Genomic DNA, 15,555 nt, shown 5'->3' on the forward strand with positions numbered 1-15,555 from the left:
TAATTTATTCTGACTTTGGAATTAGTGAGTTTATAGGTGAATTTTTGTTCTAGGAAACCACATGGGTGTGTGTGTGTGTGTGTGTGTGTGAGCATGTGTACCCGCGTATCAGGGCCAAGAAGGAGCCGCTCTAGGTCTGACCACGTTGAACTGCCGGGGCCTCTTCCCTCTTCGCGCGCCTGGCCTTTCAGTGTGCGGGGTTGTGATCGCAGCTGTGATGAGAATCGTTACCCTCCCACTCCTCATTCTCAGACTATCCTTCCTAATGGTAAAGTCCTGTGTTAATGTTCTAAAATACGAAACCATTTAGAAGAAAGAGGGAAAGAGGAAAATCAGATTATATGAGACAGAATAGGGACTTCCACTTCATTCTCCGAGCTGTGAGACCACCGTGCTTTGTTTGCCAAATGATAAGAGATTTGTTTCCTAATCACACGGAGGTTTGTGCATGTCATTCAGAAAGGTGTTCCTGCTCATTTCACAGCTCCGAAAAGGAGTGGACAGTCATCAGAAGGGAAGAATTGGAGCTAACGTAGGAATAATAGGAGTGAAAAAATCAATGTAGAGATGTAATTGAAAGTAAGAGCTGGTGGTCGAGGCAATAGAACGGTGATATTGTGTGCAGAAACCAAGCAGGATCAAGTAACTGCCAGACCAGGCAATTCACAGATGTGCATCTTTCTTCTTTCTGGGATAATGCAGGCCTTTGAAATTGTGGACAGGGATGTTATCAGACATGCCTATTCAAAGAGAAGTTTCTCTCTAGTTCTTTTTCATGTCTTTTTTTTTTTTTTTCTTACAGAGAATTCCTGAGACGTGGAATGAGTCCAAGCCTGCAACACTGTGGCTGATATAACTGGACTAGGGCATGTTCCATCCTGTCTTTGAGACTATCTTAGCAACAGGATTCAATTGCTCCCGGTTGGCTCCCTCCATCAAGGCACACCTGACTGGAATGATGACCAGGGATCCTTCAGCAGCCACATAAACCTCATTCCATCTCTCTGGGCTCAGTTTCCGAAAGAAAATTCCTGCACTATTTATTTTTCTTTACCAAATGAGAGATATAAAGAAGAAGATTTTAATGTGTTTTTCTTGGGCAAGCGAGTGCTATTCATGGACATTAAAAAAAAAAGAAAACAAGATAATTCCCCTTGAGAAATACTCATTTCTCTGGTATTACCTTATGAGGACATTCACAGACTTTGCCCATCAATTCCAATAAAAACAATATCGCATTATGGTTGGAGTCAGGAAATCTGGACTGTGTGACCTTGGGCAAGTTACTTAATCTCTCTGCCACAATTTTATGAACAAACTGAAAATAATTCTAGCCATTTCCAGGAGGGAGAGTAAGATTAATGACAGCAAGTATTTTGGATGATTGTCTCTGCGGCTGTTTCTCCCACTCTCTCATTTTGTGTGTATGCTTTTTTTTACGTTTGATTTTCTTTAGAATCCAAATTCAGCCACCCACATACTGACGCAAAGGCAAAGGTAGTTTCAAATGCAAGATGGCAACGCCTCCACTGGGTTGAATTTTGTATCTCTGGACACAGTCAGCACTTGCAATGTCCTCTATTTCCCTTCTGTGGGAGGAAGAGGGAACTGAGAAGTCCATTTGGAAAAGAACTGTTGCATATATATATATATATATATATATATATATATATATATATATATATGCAATATATATGCAATATATATATATATATATATATATATATATATATATATATATATTACTCTCTCCACTCTGTTTCAATAATTTTGTGGCTTCTTGCTCTCAGGAATCCTGTTTCTTCAGCCCCAGTAAAACCTTCCAATGTTCAACTCGTTCATGTAAGAAGTGAGCTGGTGTTGTCTTGCTCCTTCAGCTTAGACCTCTGTATTCCCTCCAGTATCTACCTCAAGTGTTTGCCCCACACCTTCACAAGCTGTCACTGCAGGGGATAAACCAATCGTTACTGACCCACTGAATGAGTGCCCCATGACCTCACCAACTCTTCCAATTGCCATCCCGACTCACCTCTTCTTTTGCTATCAGACTTATTGAGAGGGAAGTCTAGTACTCGTAACTTCCGTTCCTCTCCATGGCTATCCAGTTACTACTCCATCTTCTATTAAAACTGCTCTTTCTTCATCTCCATTCTGGGACCACTTCATTCTAGAAATGTGAGCATTATCTAAAGTTGGGTCCTATTCTTCTTGGTCAAGTTCATTCCATTGAGTATCTAAATTAGCTCATCCATTTTCTTGGCTTCAACGACCACTTCTATGTGGATGAATCTTATACCTATGGTTTTAGACATCTCAGCTCATAATTTGTTTTAAAAATATCCTTTCCTACAATTTGGCAATCTAAGAGCATATGTTACAGGCTTGGGGAGGTCACTTTGTGAGGAATCTGGAATACCACACTAAAGAGTTTGGATGTTATCCTACAAAAGAGTTCATTAAAGACATTTAATTAAAGATAGTAAAGACATGATAGAGAAAAATGCATTGTTTTCATTCAATGGAGTGGAAGACGGGTTGAGAGCAGAAGGTGGGGCTTCCCAGGTCAGCAACTCTGATCCTCAAGCTCTTTCCAGCCCTATGTAGTCACCATGCTGCGGCGAAACTCAAATTTCAATTCTTGTGCTTTAAGAAAAAGCAGAAACAAACAGACAAGCTCAAAAGAAGTCATACCTGATTTCCCCTTCTTCCCTGCCAAACACCCAATTCATCATGAATTATTAATTCTCCCACTGTAACAAGACACTCTGTACAGTCTCTTCTAATTCATTTGCCATTTTCCCCCTTTTTAAATTCCTGGCTCTTACCTTTTTTTATACTTAAGAAATAGCTACCTGATCAATTGATTTTACATTCTGCTACCCATCTAAAATTCCCGTATTTCAGGTCTTGACAAATCATTCTCTTACTCAGACAATCTTAATAAACTTCTATTGCCAACAAGAATTCTGAACTACTTAGCTCTCACCCCCAAATATGGCCTGTAATTTCCACCACCATGCTTTTGCTCAAACCATATTACTTAATAGTGAGCCATATAATGCAATTGTTCTCTGAATATCTGAATTGATGAAGTACTTCTCTCTCCCATCATTCTAAGCACGCATTGCTACCATGGCTCTTCTAGGCTCAATCCATATCTACAATGGTTTATTATTGAGACTACATCTCTCCAGATTCAGTGTAACACTACTGGTCTTCCCTAGTATTTTTTGCACTGTTTTGGTTTCTTTAATGAGAATTGGAGCATCCTAGCAGATGAAGAACAATTTTACCTCACTGGTTGGAGGAACAGCCCTTGGCATCCTCACAAAGTGGTGCCCTTAGTGCACAGGTAGTTTTGTTGTTTTTTTCAGTTGACCCCTTTCCTGCATCTCTGGCCTTGGTGTCCAGAGCAAAGAATGCTCATGAGTTTCAAAGCATGGGTTGGCCAGCAGTTGTTTCTTTTAATCCAGCCTCATCAGCTTCTGAGTTCATGAAAATTCCTTTGAGATTCCTGAAATACTATTCTTAATCTTCAGTGCTATTGTAAGTGTTCATATTTTCTATGTCTTCAGAGGTATTTCATTTGGAACTGCGTCAAACACAACTAACTAGTTGCTATTTTACAATGAAAATCCATTTTTGTTGGCACTTTAAAAGCTTACTGTAAACAGATGCTCAAAAATAAAAATAGATGAAGTGAGTTAATAAAGCCAGAAAATAATCATTGTTGTATTACACACATGAAATAAATATATGCCTCACTCTGACCACACTGACTTCTTTTGTTCCCTTGACTACACAAGAGTCTTTCCCTCCTCAGGCCTATAAACAGGCTGTTCCCTCTGCACGGACCCCGCCCCACTTGACCCTCACATACATTTCCATCTGTTTCCATTGTAGATCCTACTTTATCCTTCACAACTTAGCTTCAGCGTCACTTCCTCACAGAGGCATTCCCTAACTCCCAATATGTATTTGATTGGATCCCTCTACTCTACGTTTTTCTAGTACCTCATAATTTCTTTCAGGGAGATTATCACAATCTGAAATTATATATTAGTTCAGTCATTTGTATATTATCCGTCACCCATTTTAACCTCAACTCCAAATGCATAGAGTGTGTGCTCTAAAACAGCAGAAGCAATATCTGTTTCGTTTGAAACTATATATCAGAAGTTTAGCATAGCTCCGTGCACATAACAGGAGATAGGAAATAAAAATTTGTTAAGTCACTTTTGAGTACCCAAGAGAGGATTAAGAATGAAAATAGCTTATGTATTTTATATAGCTTTATATACTTTATATAAAGCTTCATATACTTTTATAGCTTATATACTTTTACAGCTTATATACTTTTACAAACATGACTTTTGAAATAATGGTCACTCTGTGAGGCAGATGACACCATGACACTCAGGATCTTTAAGCCCTGAATCGATTTCCACAGTCTTTCAATCATTTCTCCAGAAAGAATTGCTGCTGACAAAGCAAGCCATCCAAAAAGAAAATGCTCAGAGCAATTCTAAACCCAGGGTTAGTCTATTAGTGCTTAGAAATAATTTCAGGAAATCTGTGGTGAACACAAATTCTGAAGATTGAGAGAGTTATTATTCAGTGAACACATCTTAAATTGAACACATGTCAAATCTCCATGGCATGTCCTTGATGGTACTGCCTCACTCATGTGAGACTTTAAAGTAAACACATTAGGGATGTTTAATTACTTTATCTTTTCAGAATAAAAATGTACATTACTCTGTGAAGTAGTCTTGACTCTGAGATATGCAAAATGCTTTTTGTTTTAATATATTGAATCTGTTGGAAATACTCCAAAATAGTTTCCTATTAAAGAAATCCTATGGTCAAGGCTTTGTAAGTAGGCAGCCTTTTGTAACATGAATAATGTCCTTGTCTCATTTACTAGTAATTATTTGACTATTGAACTTTCTCAAAGAAGGACTCTTGCAGAAAGTAGTCTCATCATGAAGCAAATAATCCCCTAGGAAACTTGCTAAATCAGCCCAAATTCCAGGCAAACATAATTCTATTTTGTGTCTTTATAAGCAGGAAGGAGAAAGAATAACATTCTGTAAACTACTAATATTTCACTTTTTTTCCCTTAAAAAACAAAAACACAATAAAGTCTCTAATGTAGATTACTTAAATTGACATGATCAGTAGAGAATAATTGTGCTGTGGAAATGAGTGCCAAGGCTTAAAAGTCCCTTAGTAGAGGGTAGTAATTACTGAGCTTCTGCCTTTACCTCTTGAACATAGACCACGTGATCTGAAGGGCCTGAGCTGGAATTCAGCTCCTCTGTTTTCGAGCTGTTTATGCCTGTGGAAAACAAGCAGCATAAAAATCCCACAGGCTTGTAGTGGGAGATGAATATTTCATATAAAGCCCATGGCATAGCACCTGCCATATAATTAGCCCTCAGAAAACAATGACTATTAAGATAACGTAAACCCTTGAAGAAAAGAAGCAACCAACAGGAATAAATGGTTTACAATGACTGCATAATATTTATATAATTAAAATGTAGACATTTTAAACAAGAGTGAATAAATGATTGGACATTTGTGTCTGTGAAACAGCAGTGTGTGTGTGTGCACGCATGCGTGTGCACATGCGTGTCCACGTGAGTTCACGCACACATGATTTTCTTACAGGGAAATGAAGAACTCTTAGCTGGTGGGTGAGGATTAATATCCCACCCAGTCAGTGTTATTTTCCTGTTCTGGATGGTATATCTAGCTATTACCAACCCTTGCCTGACAGCACCTTTGGAGAAAAGTTCTCTTTTTCTTGTGTTATTTTCCATCTGGATCTAATTGAGAGGAAAAGAACAGCAAAAAGGAAAATACCATTTTGGTTGAGTTAGATTTCATCTTATAATATTTTGGGGGAAAAAATTAATTGAATATGCACTGTTTTTCTTAGCCAAGAATGTGTTCTTTTCTCCATCTCTTTCATGTGGCCCTCCCAAAGTACCCAGATGTGACAGTATGCTGATCTCAAACCAATTTCTGGCAACAAAAAGGTATAGGTTTCCCTCCCTGTTCTTTTGGTATCACCTTGATTAAGAAATTCTTAAGGAGGAGACTCTAAATACTGTGCAGTTTCTAAGAAAACCAACAAGCTGTTAATGAAGTAAATATCTGTTTAATTTACAAACATCAGTAGTGTAACTGATATTAGTCTGGAGAAAGACAAAGCACACTGAATTATACACGTACGTCTAGTTTTCTTTGTAAAAATGTTTTTGGAAAGAAACATCTGCATCTTTACAGGGTACCCTGGGATTTTAATGAGGGAAGAGCACGGTCCACTATAAATCCTTATCAATTCTACATTGTAATTTAGCAGCAAACATGTTAACATGGGAACATTAAGGTAATCAAGGAGCTTTATTGTTTGGGAAAAAAAAAAATCACAGTTCTTGACATTACAGCCTTTTCTCTCCCTGCCCCACCCCCGGTAAAAGGGCAAAAAAAGTCGAGGAAATAATTAACTTGTAAAAGATCTACTTTTCTAGTGTCGATTGCTACACACCATTTCTGTTCTGTGAGGACACGCTGCAGGGGGGGGCGCTTCTTTCTGTACAATGACCGTCTCAGGCATAGACTTTACATACCCTCTGCAGGTGTCCTGAATGAGGCCAGTAGGTCAGTGACACCAGTGGTCAGATGTCAAGGTAAACAAACAGATCAACACATATTTATCCCAAGATAACACCCTATGTTAGTACTATTGCCAAAAAAACCACAAAAGAATCCTGATTTTTAAGTTTGAAAAATGTACAAAAATATCAGGACAATTATAAATTAATATATATTAAAGCATTGAGGAACAGCAAAAGGATGGCCTAGAATGTTAAGTACAACGTACTTTGATACAATAAATATTTCTCATTGAAACCGAATACTGTATAGGGCTGTTTAGAACTCATAGAAACAAAAATTCATATTATTACTAATTTATTTATCAATAATCTATTGGTTCTTTATCACCTCCTTTGTCATTTATATTACAAAAAATTAATACTGGAAAACGGTAGATAAACACTTTTGTGTGCTTCTCCTGCTAACATGCTGACGTTTAAAAAGAAGATAAAATTTATTTTAGCACTCTCGTCTCCTCTGATGAATGGAACCCAGGTCTTCAGGATACTTTATATTTTGCACAAAATATTTCTCATCCATTCATTCTGGCTGTGAATGCTGGAGGAGTTCCACTCATCTGCCTTGCACCCTCACTCACACACATGTGCTTGGTCTGTCCTCATGAACTGCGTAGATGCAAACCAGGGCACAGGGGATTATGCTCTGGGCAACTTCACATCAGCAGAGAGAACCTCGTCTCTCCGCTGGGTATGTGCTTCTGCTGGTCTCCAGCAAGTTACGAAGATGAATCCAAGTTAACCATGGTTTCCATCGTTGTTCTAATGCCTTCAGGTGTATCATTCTTTATACTTCTCCAGTGTTGGGGAAGCTTTAGTTCAAGCATTTCTTTTTTTTTTCTAAATGCAGAAAAAAAGTCTTCATTCTCATAATAAAAATAAGTCTGTTCTGTATTTTACAATATATTTCAATTATTTCCACTATGAAGCATTCGTGAGTCCAACAGGGTCAAGAAGTATACCACATTTTCCAAAGACCAAAGCTGCCGGGGACGTGGTTTAGGAGGCGCAGTGGACGCAGCCACACTTCACCACCTTCTCAACCTCGTCCACAAACGATGACCCGTCAGTGCATTCGAAAGCGTATTTCCGTCGCTTGCTCCTCAGAGGTCCGCAGCACTGCCCGCCTGCACACCCCCCTCTGCATTCCAGCCGGGAGACCTTCTTAGTTGTTTGGCAAGCGGCATAGCCCTGCTGCTTTTGGTAATAATCTCTTATCCGTTCCCCTCGACAAGAGATTTCTAGAAAAGAACAAAAAGCACAAGCAGTTTAAGGGCAGTCGCCGTAAATCGTGCAAAGTGGCCGTGAATCTACAACTCAGATCAGGAGACACTGCTTTCGCTTCCTGTTTGTAACGGCTGTTTTCACTGTTATGCTCATATGCCATATTATGGGCTGGTGGCACAGCCTTCAGTTCTTTGAAAAACACTTCTTTTCGGTCTTTATTTTGAGCAAAGTGAATACGATATACGTGGACCATAAATACTACGCTTTTGGGCTGACAAGGAAATTGGATTCCTAAATCTTTTCCTTTACAGCAAAAATATACATCTTCTGTTTTTACACTACTAACAGCTGGTTTTGTTTACCGAGGGCGCCGTTTCAGAGAGTACGCAATTTAATTTATTAGACCTGGAGTTTAATATCATTCAATCTGTTACTTAATACAAGTAACATTCCACTAACTTCATAAATTACCCAAGTATGAACTAGTTCAAAAAGAGACATCTGCTAAAAGCCTCCATGGGCACGTTCCTCTCGTCTCATCCCTCCGATACACACAACAAAATCTCTGCCAGCTGGAGGCAAAGCACATTCTGATCACGCAGACACAGGAGAAGGAAATAGGTGGGCTGAAATGTCAGCCTGTTTCCATCCCTCTCACCTGCATAATTTACTGTGATACATCGGTTGATTCTAAGGTCAAAGGCGATTTTGTCCTAAAACTAGAGCAGAATTATTAGTACCCTCTTCTCTGCGCCAGAAGATGAATCAGTAATCTATACAGATGAGAACAGCAGGTAAAGGTAAGAAAGAAGGAAAGTAAATGTGCTCCTGCATAAGGGGAAAGTAGTATTTCATAGCAAATCAAGTGTGAGAAGACTTGTGAAGGGTGTATAATATCTTGCAAAGGAGGTTTAGGACATTTCACATCTGTGCCTTCCTAACACTGTTAAGTAAATCAACAGCAGCAACTACAAACAGTACAAAGATCTGGCATTCCTCGGATCACTCCCCTCTGTGTGTCTTCCTTTCTCTCTCTCTCTGTTCAAAGATGGGGGCCCCTCTTGCTTTGCCAAGATAGAGGTAGGTGCCCAGCTGGGTTGGCTTACCTCGATCACAGCTGTCCCCAGTGTATCCACTGCTGCATTCACAGTAGGGCTGTCCCAGTCCTGAGAGCCTGCATTTCCCATGCTTACACTTGATCGCCTGGCAGGGGTTAAACAGATCCTCCTCTTCATCACAGAGGACGCCCCCATGGCCCTCCAGGCACTTGCAGCTGTAGGAGAACGCGTTGATGGGCAGGCAGGTGCCATGGACGCATCTACGGTGGAGGACCACAAGGATGGAAATGGGTCAGACGGAGAGGATAAGAATGGAGGGAGGATGATGGATGGAATATAAGGGAGACAATGCTAATGAACTGACTTCTTTCTCTCCCCTCCCCACCCCCCCCCCCCTTTCCTTCTTTCCTCTCTGGGGTTTTGCTTTGAGGGTTGGAGTGTGTGGGTTTAACTACCAAGCAGCCCAAACTCACTTATTTCCAAGACAGGGGTCATTGGTCCTCTGGTCACAGAGGAGCCCCGTCCATCCTTCCTCGCACTCGCAGGTGAAGCCGGACTGGCTGCTGGGCTGGCACGTGCCGTGGGCACACACCTTCTTGTGGCACGGCTCACAGCCGGGCAGGATGCCGGTCTGCATGGGCACCTTCCGGAAGTCCTGCAGCTCGCTGTTGATGTAAAGGTTCCGGATGCAGCCGTGAAAGCTGGTGCCGTTCTGCCCGGGGGCCTGGCGCAGAGCTGCGGCCACGTTGTTCTTCCCGGGCATGCCTGCGGGGGGACACCAAGTCAGAGGTCACGCTCCTCGGCGGCTCCCCAGCCAGTGGCCACCCGGACCCTCTTAGCTCTTCCAGCGGGGCAGGAGTCTGCGTGACTCTTCTTTAGGAGGACCAGGCAGCTCAAGCATCCCGTCCTGCGCTTCTCAACCTGGCTGCACATCAGAATCACACTGGGTCTTTGAGAAATACTGATGCTCGGGCCCTCGGCCCAGACGGATTTGATCAGATTATCTGGGTGGAGTTGGGGAGGGAGAAGGGATGTGTGTTTCTTTGTTTCTGCTTTTTGGAAGATGCTCCAGGCAATTCTAATGCACAACTAGAATAAAGAACCTAGTTCACTGGCGGTCAATCTTTAGTTTCTAACATCTGTTTTGTTTTTGTTTTTTTTTTTAATAAAAAACCCTTATATGGAGGCATGAATCTATAAAACCTAAAATCAGGGCCACTGTACTTAAAAGCAAGGTTGGGAATGGGGGAGGAATTCATGCTCCCTTCTACCTCCATACCCACCCCCTAACCTGGACACACAGCCCAGAAGCCTAGAGCCAGACTGATTCCCTGACCAATCCTGCCCCTTAAAGATGAAGGGCCCAGGGCCCAGAGAGCTCGGCGACATGCTCAGTGTCTCCAGTAAGACTGGGTTAGAATTAAGCCGATGACACAAACTTCCCCAATCTCAGGTCATGGTTCAGTCCCCTGATTTTCAGAGGGTGAGAGCTGGGGTTCACGGGGACCATTCACCCCAGTCCTGCCAAATTCTAAGCTGGCAGCTGGTCCAGCTCACCACTGGCAATGTCCCAAGCTCAGCCGTGGATGTCAGTGTCTGAAAAACTCACCCTGCTTCCAATCAGGACAGCACCTCATTCACATCCTTTTTTTCCCCCTTGCTAATTGAGAGTGAAACCTTCCTATTCCAAGAAATCAAGACTATAAAAGAAATTCCTCCAAAACCAGAATTTGCAATCGTTGTGTATATATATATATATACATATATATATATATATATGTATATATATATATGTGTGTATGTGTATATATATATATATATACACACACACACACATATATATTCCACCAGTGACGGTCATCTGGTAACCCTTATCTGGCAAAACTGAGGAATCGTTCCATGGCCTAAGCCAGACCCTGAAATAGTTCCTGGATGGGATCCTACATGAGGCAACCATCCAGGTCGCTGCGGGGGAGGGGAGGGAGCCGAGGCTTTTAGAGCTGCTGACCTTCCCCCCAGCACTCACACCATCCCTGCAACTAGACTCTGAGCTACTGGTTGGAGGGTTGAGGCTGGAAAAGACCAGGGCTCTCACTCTCTAGAGGGTTTGTTGGTTATAAAGACCACGAACCACAGTACCCTACTCTCTGGGCGCTGCCTTGTGGCAGCATCTCCTTTCCCATTTGAAGGAGCTCCATTCGAGGTCTAGCAGGCACCAAAGTCAGATAGCCGCTTCTACAAAACCACTAGGCTAGAGGTCAAAGTCTGTATTTTTGGCCTGTGTGCACTTGGGCCAGTCATCTCCCCTCTCTGGGGCTTAGTTTTCTCATCTGTAACATGAGTGGATGGACCAGACCAGTTGTTTCCAAGCCCGTCACACATAAGAGCCACCATAGGGGCGCTGTTGAGAAGGCAGCTTCCCAGGCCCCCATCTCTCCTCACCTGAGATTCTAACCCAGAATGAAGGTGTGGGCATAGAAATCGCAATGTTAACATGCAAGCTCAGGTGACTCTGATGCAGGTGGTGCTGGTCACATCTTGACAGGTACTGAATTAGTGTCTAGGATTTGAAGGTCATGAGTTCAAGTTTTTAGTCTGTGTGTGTCTGGCCTTGGGAACTGGGTTGCTTTGTGGAGTGGGGTCAAAAGGATGGAATGTTCCATTTCCAGGAGTGGACTAGTGACTGGGAGTTCCTTGTTTGGGGGTAAGTTCTTCTCACGTAGTCATATCCATCCATCCATCCAAAACATGTGGACTTTAATGTCCACACATTTATGGTCCTTTCTTCAGAGGTTAAAAAAGAACTTCTTCCAAGACTATTTTCAATTAGTCACACAACACACACACATGTGCACATGTCAAGACTAACTACAGACCCATGAAGTTCCACAGCAGGGAGAAGCAATTAGTAAATGTGTTCCTTCTATTCCCAAAGTAACAATGATAAAGGTCTAGCTTTGATTGTAGTAATTTGTAAATGAAAATGTTGATTCATCACACATATAGTTACTTTCAGTAGGATATCATAAAGTCAAGAACTGTCTTAACTCAACCTTTTCAGGTGCTTGGTAGACTTCTGACCAGGGAACTAAGTCTTAACTGAAAAACAGAAGCAGATCCATGTTTTTTTTCCTTTAGCCTTTCCTCTATGCCATGGACCACAGCTGGAATTCAATCTATCAAACAATAGGTAACTTAGTAGACAGTTTTTAGCCTTAACAAGCTCTACATATTTCAAAATGACAATAAACGGACCAACTGTCAACACTGATGTCTTCTGTCCAATGGGGGCATTAGGAGAAGATTTGTGATGCACGGAGGGGTCTCTATGTGCAGGTCTTTACTTTTTAAAAAAAAAAATCCCTTTAAGTAATGTATGTTCTGGTTGGACTATTATACAGAAAAACATAAAGATTACATTGCTTTGTATTAAGTAAAGCCTATATCATGGGTAGTTGAAAACCCAAAGGTAGGGAAACCTGCCTCCCTGTTTTGCTAGAAAATACTCCTGCAAGGGCCTAAGGCATGGAATGCATCACCTTTGGGCCATCTTTCTTGGGGAGTGTTCCTGTTTGCAGACTTTGAGAAAAAGGAGAGCTTGTTTACCTTGCTCTCCTTTGCTAATTCAGGTTCTCCTGCCTTTACCATAAAGAATTCAGGGCTGCAGTCTTAGGACTGCATTGTATTTTTAAAATCCGAATTACCCTTGAGACTGTCCTCTGAGTGGGAAGGAAATGAGCCTAGTGTGTTCTCTGGCAGTGACGCTGGTTGGAAGTGGAAAGAGGCACCATCTGGATTCTTCCAGGCCCTCTACCCTTAGAAGGATTAGCACTTCTCAGTACTAATTTAAAACATTTTTTTCCCCTTTTTGGAAAAATGTTCTGGTCCAAGCACTCCCATTCTGTACTTATTATTTTCACCACATTCTAAAGGGGTCTTAAAAGATTTAATGAAATGATTTCTAATGAAAGCATAATAAAATCAAGTGAGGGGCAAGTCCAGAAATCAATGAAAGGCCACAGAACTTAGACTGTTTCCTTTTCTGCTCCTTGTTAAGAAGGTGAGTGGCAATGCAGGTGGCTTTGGGGTTAGACAGACCTGAACTCAAACGAGGTCTCTATCAACTTGGACATATTCCATGAAGTCCCTTAGGGATTATAAAACAAAAAATCATACCTACTTCCTAAAGTCTCTGAGGGTTAAGACTGTAAAAGCAGCATTGCGTTGAGCACACAGCATGTGCTTAGTAAATATAATTTCTTTTCTCTCCAACCACAGGTAACATCTGTGATTTGCTTCACCCATCCCAAAGCAACTGCCGTTCGTGGTAATGCAGGCAAGAATGGACGGCTTTTGCCTGTTAATGAATCCCACAGAGTGATTCCCATGAAGCAAATAGATCAGTCAACTTGCTGCATGGACTTAATATGAGATACTTTTATTACAAATGTATTGTGGTTTCATGAAGATGTGACTGCCTTCCCCACTCCCCTGGCACAGAAGGGATATTTCTTTTACAGCTTTGTATTCTTCATGCACCTATTAATTTCGTTCTCAGCTTATGGGAGGTGCTCAATAAATATTTACAGAAATGAACCAAAGACTTTTTAACTGCTTTAAAAAAAAATCAGAAGTCTATCAAAGTGTTCAGATTTTCTACTGCTGAAATTATTAAAAACAGAAGTGCTCTAGAATTTCAGGAAATTTCCCAAAATGCTTTTAGGGAAGGCTTGGAGGGGTTAAGAGACTTATGTAGCATCCCAAGGTCGTTACTGTGAAAATAATGATGTGAAGTTCATGAAAAACCTGTCATGGTGAAGAAATTGGTTACATTGACCTGTTCAGAAACTTTAGCTTATTTATCTGTAAAATGAGTTAATTTTATCAGTCAATTCAATGTAATTTAATTCAGTGCAACTCAATTCAAAATCATATGCTTTCTGGGTCCTTTGCCTGAAATTTGAAATTCTGTCTCCAGTATATATTTACTCCTCCAGATAGAGGTAAAAGTACAAGCTCTCTCCATCACAGGTCTTCTCCTCTGAGCTCCTTCAGAAGTTTGCTCAGGCTCTATCCCTCATCTATTTACTCATCTGCCTTCTTGCTGCTTAAAAATGAAGTCGAGTCTTCACTCTGTCATTCCAGGCCCTAATCCACCTTTCTGACCTTCTCCCTTGTTCATTCACCATAAGGTCTTAGCTAAAGAGAAGTACTTCCTGCTGCCCCAATACAATTTGTACGTTTAATTTGTTCATTCATTCATTTGATTTCATTAATAATTATCCTATCCTGTACATGAGTTCGCAGATGATAGAAGAGGCATTCCAGCATAGCGACATTTAACTGAAGCTGGTAGTGTTCGCCTCCTTAAGAGTGCTGGGGTGGGTCACGTGCTCCTCAGTTTGCATCACACTTGACTCCCCGTCTTCTTCATTGTCTGTATTTGACCTCTAACCAGCTTTCTTTTTCCTGTACACCAGAATAGTAAGATTAGATTATATGATGTGTAAATCACCTAGTATGTGACAGACACAAAAGAAACATTAATGTCCTTCTCCACTCCAACCACGCATTTTGTTAGACCCAGAGCCAGGGTTACAACATGGTCTCTTATCACCCATTTAGGGCTCTTTCTTTTCTATCCTTGCTGTCCATCTTTCAATGACTGATCAATGACCATGGCACCAGGCATCAACAACTTCAGGATCAGTCTGTGATGAGAATCACAGGGTTTGGGAATCCACGGAATTTGGAAAAGAGCTTACCTCCAACATAGAGTGGGGAGTCAAAATTCAAAGTGGACTGCTTTGACAAATTGGTGATGATTTTGGGGCTCCCTCCATCCACAGACAGGGAGAGACTTTGATCCAGGGCGAGTAGTTCCACAATGTGAAAATTTCCATCATTGATCGTCTCCACGCTATTAAAAAAAAAAAAAGATAACTTAACTGATCCTCCAATTTTATATTTATTAAAGAAAAGGAGTTGGGGCTTCCCTGGTGGCACAGTGGTTGAGAATCTGCCTGCCAATGCAGGGGACACGGGTTCGAGCCCTGGTCTGGGAGGATCCCACATGCCGCGGAGCAACTGGGTCCGTCAGCCACAACTACTGAGCCTGCGCATCTGGAGCCTGTGCTCCGCAACAAGAGAGGCCGCGATAGTGAGAGGCCCGCGCACCGTGATGAAGAGTGGCTTCCGCTCGCCGCAACTAGAGAAAGCCCTCGCGCAGAAACGAAGCCCCAGCACAGCCAAAAATAAAAAATTAATTAATTAATTAAAAAAAAAAAGGAGTTACAATTCAAACTCCAATAAGCTCTTTTTGGGAAAAGAAACTCCTATTTAACATTAATAAAGATAAAGGTCAATAGTTGATTTTAAAATAATAGATATTTTCAAGGAGATATAATCATTTTTTATTTCTTGGGTAATACAAAATACAAAATAAGTTTGTTCTCCCATTGGGAGAAGTGGAAATGAATACATTTTATCATTATCCAATCACATTCTCCCAGTATGTAGAAATTCCAAAGCATAATTTATGCATTTGATTTTAAATGCCACTAAAGTTTCATTTGTTCAGATAC

The 15,555-nt window shown here is 41.2% G+C and overlaps 1 protein-coding gene across 3 annotated transcripts in view; it reads right to left on the minus strand.

The window, feature by feature from the left end:
- Positions 1-6,149: 6,149 nt before the first annotated feature.
- Positions 6,150-15,555, minus strand: part of SLIT2 (slit guidance ligand 2) — a 379,714-nt gene continuing 370,308 nt past the window's right edge. For all 3 annotated transcript variants that reach the window (XM_059923271.1, XM_059923270.1, XM_059923272.1), the window contains 4 exons: positions 14,737-14,891; positions 9,445-9,736; positions 9,020-9,231; positions 6,150-7,927 (listed from right to left, as the gene is read on the minus strand). In XM_059923271.1, coding sequence (XP_059779254.1) covers positions 7,686-7,927; positions 9,020-9,231; positions 9,445-9,736; positions 14,737-14,891 — 901 coding nt within the window. In that variant the 3' untranslated portion in view covers positions 6,150-7,685. The remainder of the gene's footprint in view (positions 7,928-9,019; positions 9,232-9,444; positions 9,737-14,736; positions 14,892-15,555) is intronic.

Source organism: Balaenoptera ricei, chromosome 5, assembly GCF_028023285.1.
Source record: "Balaenoptera ricei isolate mBalRic1 chromosome 5, mBalRic1.hap2, whole genome shotgun sequence".
In the NCBI taxonomy this organism is placed as follows: Eukaryota; Metazoa; Chordata; class Mammalia; order Artiodactyla; family Balaenopteridae; genus Balaenoptera; species Balaenoptera ricei.